Source organism: Acomys minous (assembly GCF_964271855.1).
Source record: "Acomys minous genome assembly, chromosome: 3".
Taxonomy (NCBI): Eukaryota; Metazoa; Chordata; class Mammalia; order Rodentia; family Muridae; genus Acomys; species Acomys minous.
Genome location: NC_140485.1, coordinates 29,755,844 through 29,774,001, shown reverse-complemented (window position 1 = coordinate 29,774,001; position 18,158 = coordinate 29,755,844). Strand labels below are relative to the sequence as shown.

Here is an 18,158-nt window from a genome sequence, read left to right as displayed (position 1 = left end):
TGAATAAGACCATTAATAACTTATAACCAACTCCCAATGACAGTAAACATCCATAGCTCAAGAAAACAACCAAAAACCTACCCCACCCCCCTTAAGGGAAATGGAGCATCATTCTCTTAAGGTTGGTTCTCACTGATTTGGGGGCATAGAATGTAATGTAAAGTAATGTATCTCATAATTATATTAGATTGAAGAACTTCTTGGCCCGAAGTACCCAAGCATTTATTATATATAAGTTGGACACTTGAATCAACGTGAGTAAAAGTGGCTTGTACAAATAGTTGTAATTCAAGATGCAATGAATCAATCCACCCACTGAGCACAATAATAACCATGCAGCATGTTCCACAGCGGATGAACCTCTTATCATTTGGCACTTATGATATTTTATTAGCTATATAATTGTATGTTTTACTTTTTAAATGTTTATTTTAATTTTATGTGTATTTATGATTTTTCTGCATAATACTAAATGTATCATAAAATAAAAAATAACTTTGCCAGTATGCTGGATGCCCTGGCACAGACCTATAATCCTAGTTCCTGATTGCTACAACCAGGAGGACCAGAAGTTCCTGGTTATCCTTAACTATATATATATTTCAAGGCGCACAGTGTCTATGTGAGACCTTGTTTAAAAATAAATGTCTAGGACCCCAAGAAGATGGCACAGGGGTTAAAAGCACTAGCTGCTGTTTGAGTCCCAGCACCCATGGTGGTTCACAACTGTGTAACTTCACTCCTTGGGGATTTGATATCCTCCTCTGGCTATCTAGGGCACCAGGCATGCCCTAGTGCCTGCCTACACGCATACATGCACACAAAATATATACACACAGTCTTCATGCTTATGTAGTAAACACTATGTTCCAGCCATTTAATAGATCAGCCCTAAGTTTAGAGTGCCTGTGGTGCTTGTCAATAAGGAATGAAGTGTTATTTGGTGTTTTCATAAGTAATGGAATGAAAAGCTGATTCAGTTTTTTTCCAAAACAGGATTAGATACATTCATTTGTCTATAAACTAGGGTTGCAAAACATAACAAAATTGTTTCTGTTCTTTGATGAGTGGGTGGGTGGGCTGATTGGTTGGTTAAGGTCTTACTCTATTTCAAACTAGCCTGGAATTTACTATGTAGCAGAATATGGCTTTGAGCTCACAGAGACAAGATCCTTTTGCCTCGATCTCCTAAGTGCTGGGATTCAGGTATGACCCACTGCCTTGATTTTCTTTTCTCCTTTCTATTTTAAGTAAAGTGGTTCCTGGTAAGCTTAATTTTTAGTGATTGTGTTATTTGGGTTTTGGTTTTGGGTTTTTCGATACAGGGTTTCTCTGTGTAGCCTTGTCTGTCCTGGACTCACTGTACAGACCAGGCTGGCCTGGGACTGACAGAGATCCACCTGCCTCCGCCTTCCAAGGGCTGGGATTAAAGGCGTGCACCACCGGGCCTGGATGTGTTGATTTTTTTTAAGTTACAGTTACATATTGTGTGTATATGTATATGTATATGTGTACATGCATGTAAATGCTTAGAGATCAGAGGACAATTTATGGGAGTCACCTTGCCAATCCTTAATTTTCTTAAAATAATTCACAATCATTTTAAAGCCACGTTCAGTCCTGTAAGTCAATGCCCTTAACTCAGCTGAACACCTGTGGAAGAGTGGACTTTGAAGTTAGAAACCTGAATTCATGTTTGAAGTTCCAGGCCAGCCTAAACTACATAGTAAGGCTCTATCTTAGATTTGAAAAGAAAAAGGTATCAATTCTGATTGATTGATTGATTGATTGATTGATTGACTACTTTTTCTTTTTAAGTTTACTATAAACACATCACCTACCCCAGAAGATCTAATGTTGAGACAATATGTTTATGGACCCAAGATACAGATTTACAGAGAAGATTGTGAACTTCTTCGACAAAAGATTGAAGAGTAAGAGTATTTTAATTTTTTTTTCCTGTGATTGTTTCTGGAGGGTTATAATAAACAAATGATCTGTGTGGTATTTTAATTAGAACAACAGCAGCATGGGAAAAATGAATAGAATTAACTGGCAGTATGACTTGAATGGAAAACAAGTTCTATTTACAATACTGTGTAGCTTGCATGAAGTCATTTACCCTTCTTTTTCACTTAAGGTAGTGATGATATCTATTCAACAGATACAATGAACAGCAGCAATTATTTGCATAAAACGTTTCATATCATGATGAATAAAAAATAAACCAAAATTATTACATTATGATATAAATTAGTTGAAAGAGAACATCTTCAAAAGGATATTATATGCCCTTTTCCCCTCATGACAGGGTTTCTCTGTGTTCCTGGCTGTCCTGGAACTCTATGTAGACTAGGCAAGCCTCAGACTATGAGATCCCACTGCCTCTGCCTTCTGAGTGCCAGAATTAAAGGCGTGAACTACCACAGTTTCATTTGGGGTTTGTAACTGTGTCTTATTGTATGTTGTACATGACTGTAATCTCAGCATTTGGAAAGAGCCTAAACCACATAGTAAAGCTCTATCTTAGATTTGAAAGGATAAAGGTATCAGTTCACCCCCTTTCTGTTTCATTATGTGGTGATATGAGAGTCGGTTATTGAGGGAAGTTTGGGAATTGATGTTTTTCCCAGGGTGGGATGACTGGAGTTTGATCTAAAGGCACAAACAAAGGCTGAGGGTCTCAGTCCCCAGGACTCTGAAATCAAGTCTTTGCACTTTTTGCTGAAGACCCTAGTAGCCTGAACCATAGTAATTCAGGAATTCTTCATGGTCTGGTTCCTCCAAGTCCTGCCACCCCTAAAATTACCAGTGCCACCTATGTTCTCCAGTGAATTTTGGCTTTTCTGACCCTGGGATTCGTTCCAAGTCTTAGCATCACTGTAATATTCTCTTTGTTTCTTTTTTTTCTTTCTTTCTTTCTTTCTTTATCTATTTATTTATTTATTTATTTCAAGGCAGGATTTCTTTGTGTAGTCTTGGCTCTCCTGAAAAACTCTTTGTAGACCAGGCTGGCCTCGAACTCCCTTAGACCCACTTGCCTCTGCCTCCTGAGTGCTGGGATTAAAGGTGTGCGCCATCACGCCCAGCTGTTTGTTTGCTTTTCAAGACAGTGTTTCTCTGTGTAGTCCTGGCTGTCCTAGAACTCAATCTGTAGACCAAGTTGGCCTCAAAGTCAGAGATCTGCTTGCCTCTGCCTCCTTAATGCTAGGATTAAAGGTGTTCATAACCACACTCAGCTCATTGTGACATTCTTTTCTTTGTTTTAGTTTTAGTTTTTATTTTGAGACAGGGTTTCTCTGTGTAGCCCTGGCTGTTCTGGACTCCCTTTGTAGACCAGGCTGGCCTCTAACTCACAAAGGTCCACCTGCCTCTGCCTCTGCCTCTGCCTCCCGAGTGCTGGGATTACTGACCTGCACCACCCCTGCTGGGCTCTCATTGTGACATTATTGTCTTCTGATCTTTAAGTGTTTAGTAATCATGCTGGCCATGTTTCTTGAGTGAATTCCCACCATCTGTGTAGAAAAAAATAGAAATAATTAAATTAGGTTGTATGTTTAAGCTAGTTTGTGTTATTGCCTGTGTTGTGCAGGTGGAAGAGTGTCCACAACTCTTAAGAGCTAGGAAGATATCCCAAGGGTATCCTGAGGCACGGGAGCCCAGGAACCTCACAGCTCTGAAAGGAGGCCTCTTCAACAGATACCATGCAGCTACCAGGGAAGGGCTGCCTCTAACCCTGAGGAACTGAGGAGCGTTGGAGCCTGAGCCCTGCGCCTCCTTCATTTCTTCTCCTGGGATGAAAGAGTCACAGCAGGCAGTAAATCTGTTAAAAGCGATTTATTAGAAGGATGAATCCTAGAGTGCCTGTCTCCAGGAGACAGCAGAGGCTGACACAGGCTCTATATGGGATTTCTTAGGGGGTGGAGCTTTCTGGGGCAGGGATTTCCAGATTGGTGGGATTTCAAGTCTGAGATGGGGGAAGCTTGGGGATTGGTGGGTTTTTGTCCAGACGTCTCATCCCAAATTAGCATCATCAGGAAGGAGCCCTACTAAAGGGACTGGAGATGGCAGTCACAGAGGTGGGGCGGGGGGAGCATGCTGCTGGGCTGGGGGAGCTTTCTCAGGCAGAGGTCTGGCCAATTGAGGAGTAATGAGTTTACAATGTGTCCAAAATTTACAAAAAGTCCATTGTGAAGGCAGCAGACTGAAACAGGAAAGGTATTGAGATATCAGAAGAACGAAAATTGGATTTCAGGGTAAGTGGGACAAAGGTTAAGAAATAGGCCTACAAGAGATAATCTGACCAGCTGCAAAAGCAGCCTCCACTAGAAATAACATTGCCTAGTGACTGATTCAAAGTGTCCCACTGGAGATAGAATTGATAAGAGACCCAGTTTTATGGCCACATTCCTTCCTGCCCACCAGAGATAGCACTACCTAACAACTGAGCCATCCTGTGGGGGAGAACAAAAAAAAATTAAGCCGTGGGTGGTCTTGGCGCTCATTTCTGCTTACAGGACACTGAAAGGATAAAAGGACCTCAGATCACAGCTCAGCGTGCTCCTGAGACCTAACATATGGGGGATCAGGTGCGACCCAGCTCGGAGTTGGATTAAAGATTCCTCTTGTATTTTACAGCGGTTTCGTGTGTTCTCTGGTTCTTTTTCTTTTCTTTTTTTTTTTTTTAATCAAGCTGGGCATAGCATTTGGGGGCTGTCCGGGATCCCCAAAAGAGTCTCAGAAAATCCAGACACTGGAGGATCTAATTCTGGATAAGCGTTGTCTTGGTCAAGTGTCTGTCATGTCCTTGTGTCTTTGTTCTGTGTCCTCTGGTGAGTGCTCAAAGCAGTGTGAGCTCGCAGCAAGTGTGGGTCTTACAGATAACGAGGATGTGTTGCGGTCGCTAATAGACCCTAGAAGACGGTCTAGGGTACCGCTGCCACAGAGGATCTTGGGGATGCCCTAGATTCTAGGGGGACAGAGAGCCCCAAGAGTGTAAGGCTGGGTCCCCAAGACAGTCTGGTTGCCTGGGGAAAGGGAAGCGGGTTGCCCCCGCACTCGCCTGGTGGAATTTGTTATCTGGCTTTGTGTTTTCTGGTTCTTTTTTTTTTTTTGCATCAATCTGGGCATAGCAGTATGGCGGCAGCAGCAGGCTTTCTGAGGCAGAAAGGATGTCCGGTTTTCAGAGAACAGTCGGCCGAAGCAGGACTCATTAGCTACCACAGACAGTTCCCATGGAGTCTGCAGGAGGCGGTTGAGGCAGGAATAGTCACCATGGACACCTCCCACCGAGCTGCTGCCTTTTTCTCCCCCTGTCTCCATAGCTCCAAGGCAGAAAGGAAGACTACGTTTTAGTGGTCCACTGCTAAAGAGCTAAACATAGCTTTTGGGGGTGGTGATATTGTGGGCTGAAGGACTGAGGGGAAGTGGCAAGTGGACTCCCCAAAACTTGCCGAAGGTATCCTCTTACGTGTTGCAAGTGGTGGTGATAGTGTTAGGCACTTTGAGCTCTCTCTACCTAGGCAGCAGCGGCCATGATCAGCTGTGGCCACAGCCTTGGCAGCAACAGAGAAATTCCTAAATGTGAGTGTGTGTGTGTGTGTGTGTGTGTGTGTGTGTGTGTGTGTGTGTGTGTGTGTGTTTGTGTGGGTCGGCAGTGGCGGTGGCAGCAGTAGTGGCTTTAATCTAGCCGTGGCTGCAGTGGTGGGAAGGGTGGCAATGACAACAGGGGCCTGAATCTGGTCAAGGCCTCCCATCGCCGCTCCAGCAGCAGAATCCCTACAGTGTATTCAAACAGAATTCTAAATCCTGTATTAACTTTTTTATTTATTTTAGGTTAAAGGTATCTGCATTGAACCAAGATAAACTATTGATTGAAGTAAATAGGAACTTGTGGGAAAAAATGAAAGACTACTCTGATGAAGAGGTATTTTTATGTCATTTTCTGAATAAAAATGGACACATTTGAAACTCTTCTGGCCTTCTGTGGTGGTACACACCTGTAAAAGTAACTTTCATTCTCCTGGTGTAATTGTTGTCTTGAGGCTTATTGCCTCCATCTGTTAACCTAGGCCTAGTCCTGGAAGCTTCTAGCCTCCGTACAAACCAATCTAGAATGTTTTCAGCCTGAGACTTACTGCTGAATAAGCTCATCCTTTGTAGCTCTTTCTGAACTCTGGATGGCTGCTTCAACTCAGCTGTTCTGGCTCAAACTGGCTTCTCTCAGCTTCTGATTGAATTGCTCTGTTTTGCCTCAAACTAACTTTAGTAATGTGTTCTAATCTTCTGGCTCCTCCTCATTCTCTGGCTTGTTCTGTCTTCACCTGTGTCTAGCTTGTTCTCTTTTTAACCTGTCTCTGTAAAACTCTCCCTGCAAGAACTGCCTCTTCTCCCTCTGTCCCTGAACTGCTATCTTTCTTTTTTTTCTCTCCTGAGCTGTGCTCTTTCTTTCTCTCTCTCTCTCTTTTTAAATTTTTAAAAGATGTATTTATTTATTATTATTTTACAGTGTTCTGCCTCCATGTACACTTGCAGGACAGAAGAGGGCATCAGAGCACATTATAGAGGGTTGTGAGCCATCATGTGGTTGCTGGGAATTGAACTCAGGGCCTTTGGAAGAGCAGATGGCGCTCCTAACCTCTGAGCTATCTCTCCAGCCCCTCAGCTGCTCTCTTAAGCCCTCTCTTTCCTCTCTCCTTTCATGAGAATTGGGCGTATCCTACTTCTGACTCTGTCAGATCTGTCTCTGATTTGTCACTTTGTCTGCACTTCAGTGAGATGTCACTTTCAAACAAAGATGCTTCCTTCTATTAACTAATTTTACCTTCATTGTTTGGGAATAAATGTGTGTGCTAAGGGTGTATGTGTCTGCATTCTATCCAGATCACACAGACCTTCTAGGTCTTCGGACTTGATCAGAACAGCCATGTTGCTGATTTAAAATCCTTTCCATACTCCTTTAATTCTAGCTCTTGGAAGGCAAGTAGATTTGTAAATTCAAGGGCTGCATGAACTACAGTGCTAGCTAGTTCTAAGACAGCCAGAGTTACACAGGGAAACTCTATCTCAAAATACCTGTCTCAAAAAACAAAAACAAAATAAGAACTGTTACTTACTGGTATGGAATTATTTAGTTTATTCTTAGATGTAATGTGCCTCTGTGGTCTTATCTAATTATTACCAAGTAACTTTTAAATACAACTTTCCCAAGCTGGTTGAGGTGGTGCACACCTTTAATCCCAGCACTCAGGGAAGCCAAGGCAGATGGATCTCTGTGAGTTCAAGGCCAGCCTGGCACACAAAGCAAGTCCAGGGAGGACAGCCAAGGCTATGGAGAAAAAACCCTGTCTCAAAACAAAAAACAACGGCAAAACAACTTTTCCAATGTGTGATGACTAATTTAACATGTTAAAAAATGATAAATATATATACATATTAGTGGTTTTTTAAAATTACGAGCCAGTCATTACTAGTTTATAAAATGAATAAGTGAATTAACGGCAAGAATCAAAACTGAAGTCTTTGGTTATATTCTTAAATAGATATGCAGAAGCTAGGTGTGGTGGCATATACCTGTAATCTCAGCACTTTAGAGGCAGAGGCACACATTTAAGACAGCCTGGTCTATATAATGAGTTCCAAATTAGCCTGGGAATTAAATTTGCAAAGGAAAAGTTCTTGCCTTAGGTAGCAGGATCTAGATTAGGCAAATCGCAGCACAGGTAATTGAACTTTTCTTCCCAGACCTTACTTATCTGGCTTTTTGTTTTTTACTATGGTGTATTCTTTAACTCTCTCTTACAGCTGAAGACCTATGGAATTTACCTTAACAAAATAAAGTCACGTTATACCAAGATGACAAAAGTCTTCACCCACCAAGGCAAAGTGGCTCTGTATAACAAACTGGTGCATTCAGCTGAGGTAATTTGAGATGGTTAATATATAGTAATTTATAGGAACTGTGAAATATGAAATGCTTCTTAGGAGATATGTAAGTAAGGCTTGGCTTAAAGCTTGTTTATAAAAATGTGAGGTTCTATTAGTCAAAAGCTTTAAACTTTGGCATTATAAGTAAAATGGGATACAGTTACTAATATGGGCTATGTCTCATAGTTACCCATTTTACATATTGAAATAAATTACTTGTGATTCTGTTTCCCCATTATGCACGCATTTATTCTTTTCCTTTAAAAAAGTCTCTACTCATAGGGCTAAGGATATAGTCATGGTAGAACATTTGCTTAGTGTTTGTTCAATTTCCCATTTGAGAGGCAGAAGTGGGGGTGCTCATGTCTGTGAGCCTGAGCATATAGGCATGTACATAAGAGCAAGCCAACAAGGTAGTTCTGCTTAACAAGTACTAGCAAATAAGTACAGGAAGTGTTGCATATAGTATCATCTTTTACAGAAATAAAAATTATGATTAGTTGTGCCTGGTACACATATATATAGGAATCTGAGTCATGATTATTGCCATAAGTTCTGGACCACAGAGCAAGAACCTAGCACAACAACAGCTCCTGCAACAACAACAAAAACCTATACACACTAAAAGGCTGTAATTCTGTTTGATCAGTGTTTCCCACATTTATCTCATAACAGAAAAAAAAATCAACCCTTTTTAAAACAATAAATATTAATATCTATATAGCTCATGAAACACATATAGAAAATGTTATAATAAAGAGAAATACAAATTAATTTATTTGTCTCTTTAATTTAAATTTTTAAAAATTTAAGTTAAGACTAAAAGTCTTGGAGCTGGAGAGATGGCTCAGAGGTTAAAGGTACTGACTGCTCTTCCAAAGGTCATGAGTTCAATTCCCAGCAACCACATATTGGCTCACAACCATCTATAATGAGATCTGTATACATAATAAATAAATAAATCTTTTTTAAAAAAAGACTAAAAGTCTTGACCTTAATTTTAAGATTTGCCTGTTCATGCCAGTGTGGTACCACAGGCCTATAATCCCAGATACTTGAAAGTCTAAGGCAGGAATATCTCAAATTCAGGGCCAGTCTGGGCAATTTAGCAAGAGACTCTGTTTTTAAACAAAAATGCTTTTTTAAAAAATGGATAGGAATAAAGGGTTGCAGTAGATCATGTGACCAGCACATTCACTCCCTCTTATTGCCAAATAAAAAAGAAAAACAAGATTTTTTAATTTATGGTAAGGACAGTAATTGAACTATTAAAGGATTGTTCATAGGTTAAGCTTTATAATTTATAATATTTTGTATTTAGAATGAGAAGAAGAAACTTCAGATAAAAATAAATGAGATGGACAACATACTTAAGAAGATCAATAACTGCCTCGTGGAAGTGGAAATTGGTAAGGTATTTAATGCTTTCCTAGGGCCTGGGGAGAGAGCTCAGTGATGGAAAACTTGCCTTAGTCTAACCCCTGGAACTACACAAAAGTAAATGGTAGTTTTCTATAGATGCTTCTATAAGGTAGAAAATTTGATCTTGCTATGCTATTTTAGCAGCTTGACTTCTTAAATTGGAGCAAATAAAATCACCCTTTTGGGCTAATGACACCACGGCTCAGTGCACTAAGATGCTGGCCACCAAGCCTGATGGCCTGAGTTTGGTTCTTGGGGCTTACATGGTGGAAAAAGAGAACTGATTGCTACAAATCTTCTGATCTCCATAGGCATGTTGTGGTATATACCCCTCTAACACAGAGTAAATAAAGGTAATAAAAAATGTTAATAAAACTTTGTAAGCCGGCTGTGGTGGTGCGTGCCTTTAATCCCAACACTCAGAAGGCAGAGGCAGGTGGATCTCTGTGAATTCGAGGTCAGCCTGGTCTATAAACGGAGTCCAGGACAGCCAGGACTATACACATAGAAACCCTGTATTAAAAAACAAAAGAACTTTTTTTGCTATCTATAATCATCTATAACACAATAAAGAAGTGATGCCCCCAAAACTGTTATTTTGCAAAACTATTCATAACCTATACCATAACCTTGAATGGTTTTGCTTATTTAGAGGATAGTTTGTATAGTTCAAGCTGACCTAGATTTGCCTAAGAATTTGTGATTCTTTTGCCTTGTCTCCTCTGCAAAAGTAATTTTATAATAAATTCTGTAGAAGATGTTATATGGTACTGAGCTACTTCAATAGAAATCTGACCTAGTTAAAACATCAAAGCAGCTTTTCAGCTAAATTCTGAAAAAAGAGAGACTTTTCAGCTAAAATCTGAAAGATGAATAGGAGTATAAAAAAGTAAAAAAGAGAAACCAGGCATAGCTCACACCTCTAGTCCCATCACTTGAAAAGCTGAAGCAGGCCAGGTGGTGGTGGCACATATCTTTAATCCCAGCACTCAGGAGGCAGAGGCAGGCAGATCTCTGTGAGTTCGAGGCCAGCCTAGTCTACAAAGTGAGTCCAGGATAGCCAAGGCTAACACAGAGAAACCCTATCTTGGAAAGCTAAAAAGAAAAAGAAGAAAAGTTGAGGCAGGAGGGTTGTTGTGAGTGTGAGGCCAGACTGTACTACAGAGTGAAATGGTTTATTTAAAACGTATACATAGATACATATACACAGAACAACAGACTATTGAGAATTAATACATGTAGAAAATCCTTATTTGGAAACAAATATACCAACTACATGGGTTTGAGGATAAAGATGAAGTAAAATAGAGAACAAAAAGGAATGTGATGTAAAATAAAGCTAGATTTGTTATTAGGGCTAGACATAGGATAGCCTCATAAGGAGCTCTAAATATTTTCATGAACAGTGAACCAGCCATGTGTATATTAAGTACTAATGGTGGTATAGAGCTTGGGTTATAAAGATAAAATGTAAATGCAAGCCGGTTGTCATAGTGCACATCTGTAATTTCAAACATTATTAAGCCTGAGTAGAGTCTGCGTAATGAGTTCCAAACCAGCCTTAGCTACATACTGAAACCCTAACTCAAGGGGGTGGGTGTTTTTGAGGTAAAAATTAAGCTTAGAATAGGCATAGTAACAATGCCTTTAATCCCAGTCCTTAGAAGGTAAAGAGAGAAGGGTCAAGGGTCATCATCAGCTTACTCAGTGAGGCCAGCTTGGACTACATGCTATTTTAAAAGGAAAAAAAGTTAAATGCTAACTTGAGACAAGCTGGGCATGGTGACACACCTAATTTGCCTAAGAATTTGTGATCCTTTTGCCTTGTCTCCTCTGCAAAAGTAATCCTAGTTACCTGGGAAACTTTGGCAAGAAGATCACAAGTTTATGCTGGCCTGAGCCGTGTCTGAGCAAGACCCTGTCTCAGAAGCCCTAGAGAAGGGCTACAATATTTGCTGCACAAGCTTGCTGACTTCAGTTTCCAATCTTTGGAACCCATGATGGGAGGAAAGAACTGACTCCAAAAGTTGTCGTCTGACCTCTGGTGCTCACTCACACTCACTCATACGCAAACATATCCTCACACTCACACACACAAACAATAATAATAAATCAATAAGTTTTGTTTCTTTTCTTTCTTTCTTTTTTTTTTTTAGATACAGTTTCTCTGTATGTAGCCTTGCCTGTCCTGGACTCACTCTGTAGACCAGGTTGGCCTTGAACTCAGAGATCCACCTACTTCTGCCTCCCGAGTGCTCGGGTTAAATGTGTGTGCCAACACCACCCAGCAAATGAATAATTTTTTAAGTACAAAATGAGATCACTGTCATTGGCTCAAAGTTTACTTATCTGCTACCAGAAGTCTATAAAATTATAATTCAGGACTTTATTGGCAGTAACAAGTTATTTGTGAAATATTCCCAATACTTCATTCTGAGCTATCTATTTCTCTCATATTTAATGAATTACTTTTGACTGGAGTTTCTCTATTGCTTCACCTTTACCTTAGAAACTAAGAACTTGGAGAATGAAGAGAAAGATGATCCTATGGAAGAATGGGACTCTGAAGTGAGAGATGCAGAGACAGGTAACTGACTTAGTTGAGATAAGTCCTGAGAGAAAAGCACTGTTGAGTTCATTTACATGTTAGGTGAGATTGGGTCAGAATTTTCAGTAAACTAAATGATTTTTGTAGCAACTTTCTACTGGTATCCTTTTTATGCTTGGTTTGTTTTGTTTTTCACAGAACTGGAACAGCTGAAAGCTGAAGAGGAGGAGCTTCAAAGGTTAGCTGACCGCGTGTGAACTTGCCAGATATGATGAGTCATGATTTAATCTCTGTGTGTCTTAGGTTCAACTGGTCCACATGGGGAGCTTTCAGATGGCAGATTAGAAAGTAAAACACTGATACTTTCTGTGGGGAAGAATACACACACACACACACACACACACACACACACACACACACACACACGGCCAGGTTGACCAGGAACTCACATAGATCCACCTCCCCAAGGGCTGGGATTACAGGTGTGTACCACTGTGCCCGGCTGCTAAATAACATCTTACCTCCAGAGATGTACAAGAAACATGAACCTTTTATTTGTTTATTTATATGACACTTTAATTCCATTATGAATTAGATCCTGGAAGACATGTCAGCCAACGATGGGTTTTTTTGGTATAATTAATATTTTATAAGGCAATCGTCTAAGGCAATATTTCTTATATTTGAAGTATTAAAGAAAATCAAAAATTTAACTATATATTACCTTTGTATGAGACTTTTATGTTTTATTCTTATAATAAAAATAAAGATAATTATGGTTTAAGAACATAGGACCCCAAAGGTATCTTCTTGGGTCTGAAATTAAGTGACAATAATATATACTGTTTCTAATGAGATCTATATTAATTTTTAAAATTATCTCATTGACAGCTATCTTACTCTAACTGATCATAAAACATTTAGTGTATAGTTATTATGTGTGTGTGCACATGCACCTGCATGTATATGGAAGTCAGATCTCTACCTTTTTTTCTCTTTCTTTTTTCTTTTCTTTCTTTTTTATTTCAGTCTAGGACTCATATGTAACCCTATCAGGCTTGGAACTTACTCTGTAGATGAGCTAGGCTTTGACCCCATGAAGATCAGCTTGCCTCTGCCATCAATGCTGGGGTGTACCACCATGGCCAGCCTCTACCTTAGCTTTTAAGACAAAGTCTCTCATTGAACCCAGAGTTCACCAAATGGTCAGGAAGCACCAGGGTTCATCTGTCTGACAGATCTATCCCCAATACTGTTACAGACATACATGTCATAGCTTTGCCTTTACTTGGTGCCAGGGATTCAAATTCAGGCCTTTATGCTTTCATGGGGAAACTTTTTTCATTGACTGTGTCATCTCCCCATCCCCAAAACATTTTGTTACTATGCTGAACTCACTAACAAATACTTTGTTTTTCTGTGGATACCTGATTTAATTTGCAGGAAGCTCATAGAAGTAGAGGCACAGAAAGTGCAGACCCTTGCTCAGATAGAATCTGCAAAAGAACAAACAACTAAAACTGAACAATTGCTGGATCAATTGAGGTAAGAAAAAGCAGGTGTCATTCAGTTTCTGTTCTGTCCTGTACCTTATATATTGCCCTAGATTTTTAGAGGACGTTGGGGTGTATTATTGTTGTTTTGAGTTAGGCTTTCCCTATGTTGCCAAGGCTGGCCTAGAATTTCTGAGTCTAAGCGATTGTCATGCCTCAGCTTCTCAAAAATACCCACACTCCCACCACCACAGCACCCGGAAATTTCAACAGGCTTTAAATACCTACAGTCGTGTTTTCTTTCCTTCCTAAAGTTCCTCATGTTGTGTGATCACCCCAACCTTAAAATTATTTCATTATTATATCATAACTATAATTTTGCTACTGTTATGAATTGCAATGTAAATATCTGTGTTTCACAATGGTCTTAGGCAACTTCTGTTGTCATTTGCCCCTCAAAGGTTGAAATATGCTAAATTATACTATGGTACAACCTCCCCACCTCCACCCACCTCAAACTCAGAGATCTGACTGTCTCTGCCTACCTGAGTGTTGGGATTAAAGGAGTGTGCCACCATGCTTAGCTGCCTTTTTAAAAAAGTCAGTGTTCTTCAAAATTAAAGTAAAAACATGTAGGGCCACGGGTTAAGTTTTAAATACTTAAGTATTTTTGACACTGGAGAGCTGGTTCAGTGGTTAAGTGTACTGCTCTTGCAGGAGACCCAGTCTACTTCCTAGCGCCTACATGGTGGCTCACAACTATAACTTCAGTTCTAGAGTATCTAATGCATTGTGTGACCTCAGCAGGCTCCTACACTGCATGCATGTGGTGCACACACATACACTCAGGCACATACATACACATAAAATAAAATAAGATGAATATTTTAAAATGTCTTTAATACTTTTTATCAAAAAAGTCCCCCTCTCCCCCAATATGTGACTCAAGATTGAATCTAGATTTCTTTTAAACACATAAGATTGAATCAAGTGTGGTTGAATAATGCCAGCACTTAAGACTTAGAAGCTGTATGTTCTTGATCAGCCTCATCTACATAGCAAGTTCTAGGCCAATTTGGGGTACACAGCAAAAATTTGACTAACACAAACAACAACAACAAAAAAAAATCAAGCAAACATAAAGCACAAGATTGTGCAGTCATGTATTTCTTGAAGGTTTTGTGTTGTTTTTCTTTACAAGGTCTTTAATGCTTCCAAGGATGATCAGTCTCCATATGTCCATGCACGCGCGCGCGCGCGCACACATACACACACACACATACACACATATATTAACATATATATGTATGGAATGTTTCACAAATTTTTGTGTTATCCTTGCACAAGGGTCAAGCCAATCTTCTTTGTATTGTTTTTATTTTACTATATGCATTGCCAGAGTACTTGTATTTTACAACAACATCTCACTGTGTCACACATGTCAGCCTAAAACTCAAGGTGATCTGCCTGCCGCAGCCTCCTGAGGGCTAGGATTGAAAATGTGTACCCTCCCCATATCTGGCCATTCAAACTATTTAAATTAAAATATTATTTCCCAATCCAATGGGGAACAAAAATAGTAGCTGCTATTAGTGCTATCCAAATGGTACCAGGAGTTCTCCATTTGGCTTCATTCCCAGCATTGGGAAGGAAGGAAGGAAGGTTAAACTTACTTAGTTTTCTTGTTTATCCTTCTCTAGTCTGACTGAGTGGGATGTCATTGAATGGAGTGATGACCAAGCTGTATTTACCTTCCTTTATGACTCAGTAGAACTCATCATCACCTTTGGAGAGCCAGGAGGTAAGTAGCAAAGAGAAATGAATGGCCTCACACTCCAGTGATAAAAATCTGCTATTATAATAGTAAATACTGACAAAATGATAATGCCGCTAAGAATCTTAGAAGGGCAAGTTACTTTAGTGATAATAGTGTAGGGAATTTTGCTAGAGATTGAACCCAGGGACTCCTGCATGCTATGTTTATGCTCTACTGCTATTCTAGCATGAAAGACTTTTATGTTATTGAACAAAGAATACAGTAGAGCTGAGGATGGGAGAATGGCTGGGCAGGATCATCTGCTACATAGTGAAACCCTGTCTCAGAAGACAAAAACAAACAGTAAGAATGAAAGTACAGCTGGTGTTGAGTTCTTTTAGATATATTCTATCCAAATAATGTTCTTTTCCCCACACACGGGGTGTGTGTGGGGTGTGTGTGTGTGTGTGTGTGTGTGTGTGTGTTTTAGAGATTAGACATTATCAGAAACAACTTATGGACCTGAGCCTGAGGATGTAGCTCAGTGGTACTTGTTAAATGCCCAAGGCCTTGCATTCAATCCTAACACACACTCCCTCTCTCTCTCTCTCTCTCTCTCTCTCTCTCTCTCTCTCTCTCTCTCTCTCTCTCTCTCTCACAGACACACAGACACACAAATACACACACCTTGCCATGACCTAGGCAACTCTTTTTTTTTAAGAGGACAGTGGGGGTTTTGAGACACGGTTTCTCTGTGTACCCTGGCTTGCGTTGTAGACCAGGCTGGCCTTGAACTCATGGAGATCCACCTGCCTCTCTGCCTCCCAGAGTGCTAGAATCACAGGTGTGCACCACCACACCTGACTTATGGGTGTTGTTCTTGATTAATTTTATTTTTATGCTTAGTAAGTGAAGTCTTGGCCTATAGATATAGCTCAGGGTAAGGCACTTGCCCTGGTGTACTCAAGGCCTCTGGGTCCATCTGGAGCACTGTGGGGAGAAAGGGGGAAAAGTAATCCCCTTACAGGTTCTCTGCGTATACCTGTCCCAGAGTAGCTAGAAATCTCTAGATACTACATATAGTCACTACACAGGATATGGCATGAGCATGCCTTTTTGTTTGTTTTCGTTTTTTAAGTTTGACTTTTAATGTATGTATGTTTTTCATCATGTGTGTGCATGAATGTGTGTGTGGGCACCCACGGGGGCCAGAAGAAGCCACTGGATCCCCTGAAGCTGGAGTCACAAGAGACTGTGAGACTGAAGTGGGTGTTGGGAAACAAACTGAGCCGTCTCTCACGTGTGTTTTCTCATGCCATCTGTCATACCTAATATATAGTAAATACTTAATAAAACATTCAACAAGAAGAATCAGAGTTTGAGAAGCAGAAAATATCTTAGAGTCTAGAGGAATTAGCACCTGTCCTAACCACGGAATCTTTAATAACTAGAATTTGTAAATGAGCAGCTCTTCTGGCTGTCTGAAGTCATTATAGCAATGCTGAAAGCATTGGTCATTTATACTGCATTTGTTTAGAGATAGTAAATATGGAGAAGTTTGAGCCACTTTCCTTATGAGGTTTAATTTGATGTTTTACTTGTTTGAGACAAGGTCTTGAAATCTATATGAAGTTGGTCCTAAATTCTCAGAGCTCTACCTGCCTCTGCCTCCTGAATGCTGGGATTAAAGGTGTGCACTTAGAAAAACATGATCTTTGCATAGAAGTTATAGTTGAGGGAAGAACTCAACATATTTTTCAGTTGTAAAAATATATTCTTTGGGTTCTGATGTGACCCAGGACCCAGATAGTGTTGGCTTTTTCCCCCTTCCATCTTGTATTTTTATTTTCCCAAGAAATTGGGGATGGGGGTTGAGTGGGAACCAGGGGTTGTTATTTGGTTTATGAAGACAAGCTCTCTGTGCGGCAGTGGCTACGCTAAAACCCATCTGTAACGCAGGGCATGGTGATGCACACCTTTAGTCCCAGCACTTGGGAGGCAGGGGCATTTGAATCTCTGAGTTCCACGACAGCTAGGGCTATTACACAGAGACTCTTTATCTCAAAAACAAAAACAAAAACCCAAAACAACAACAAAAACCCAAAACAACAACAACAAAACCTCACTCTGTAGACCAGGCTAGGCTCAGATTTAGATTTGCCTGACTACTCCCAGAGTACTAGGATCAACGACATGTGTCACCACACCTGCCTCATAAATTGGATTTTTATAACCAAGTCTGAAGGCAGGCATGGTAGTACATGCCTTTAATCCTAGCACTCAAGAGGTAGAGACAGGGTCTCTGTGAGTTTAAGGCCAGCCTGCTATATGAGTTCCAGGACAGCCAGAGGTACATAGAAAGAACTTGTCTTTAAAAAAAAAGGAACAGAACTAGTGATAATCATCCTGAGTGAGGTAACCCAAACCCAGAAAGACATGCATGGTATATAGTCATTTATAAGTGGATATTAGCCCAACATAGATGTCCTCTGAGAGACTCCACCCAGCAGGAGATCAGGACAGATACTGAGACTCAAAGCATGACTCTTGGTTAAGAGCTGCAAGTTGTATGGAAGAGATAGGGGATGGAAAGGAGGCGGATGGTCAGGGTCAGAAGCTCCGCAAGGCTGGCGGATCTGGATCCAGGCGGCCTGCACAAACTGATGCACCAACCAAGGACATTGCAAGCAAAGAACCTAGATGCCCCTCCTTCTCCCCCTGACCACCATCCCCACCCACCCTCCCCTTCCCCCCCCCCCCCCCCCCCCGTTCAGATGTAGCCAATGGACAGCTCATTCTCCACATGGAGAAGAGGAGGGAAGAGCAGGGGACAGCCTCTGACAGGAACTCTGGTGCCTGCGATTTGATTGCTGACCCTTAGTGGAGAGGCCTCATGGGAACACAGAGGAAGGGGATGCAGGCTATCCAGATGAGACCTGATAGGCTGTGGTCAGATGGTGGGGAAGGAGGACCCCACCGGTCAGAGGTCTGAGGGAGGGGAATAGGGTGGAAG

General features: G+C 40.7%; 1 protein-coding gene across 4 annotated transcripts in view; it reads left to right on the top strand.

Annotated features, from left to right (window-relative positions):
• KNL1 (kinetochore scaffold 1) overlaps nucleotides 1-18,158 on the top strand; it is a 58,728-nt gene that overhangs the window by 34,249 nt on the left and 6,321 nt on the right. For all 4 annotated transcript variants that reach the window (XR_014778185.1, XM_084776549.1, XM_084776548.1 and 1 more), the window contains 8 exons: nucleotides 1,819-1,934; nucleotides 5,836-5,926; nucleotides 7,804-7,920; nucleotides 9,248-9,335; nucleotides 11,858-11,935; nucleotides 12,095-12,134; nucleotides 13,340-13,441; nucleotides 15,090-15,190. Coding sequence is in view for 3 of the 4 variants with exons in the window: in XM_084776549.1 (XP_084632675.1) it covers nucleotides 1,819-1,934; nucleotides 5,836-5,926; nucleotides 7,804-7,920; nucleotides 9,248-9,335; nucleotides 11,858-11,935; nucleotides 12,095-12,134; nucleotides 13,340-13,441; nucleotides 15,090-15,190 (733 nt within the window). In the remaining variant the exon portion in view is untranslated. The remainder of the gene's footprint in view (nucleotides 1-1,818; nucleotides 1,935-5,835; nucleotides 5,927-7,803; nucleotides 7,921-9,247; nucleotides 9,336-11,857; nucleotides 11,936-12,094; nucleotides 12,135-13,339; nucleotides 13,442-15,089; nucleotides 15,191-18,158) is intronic.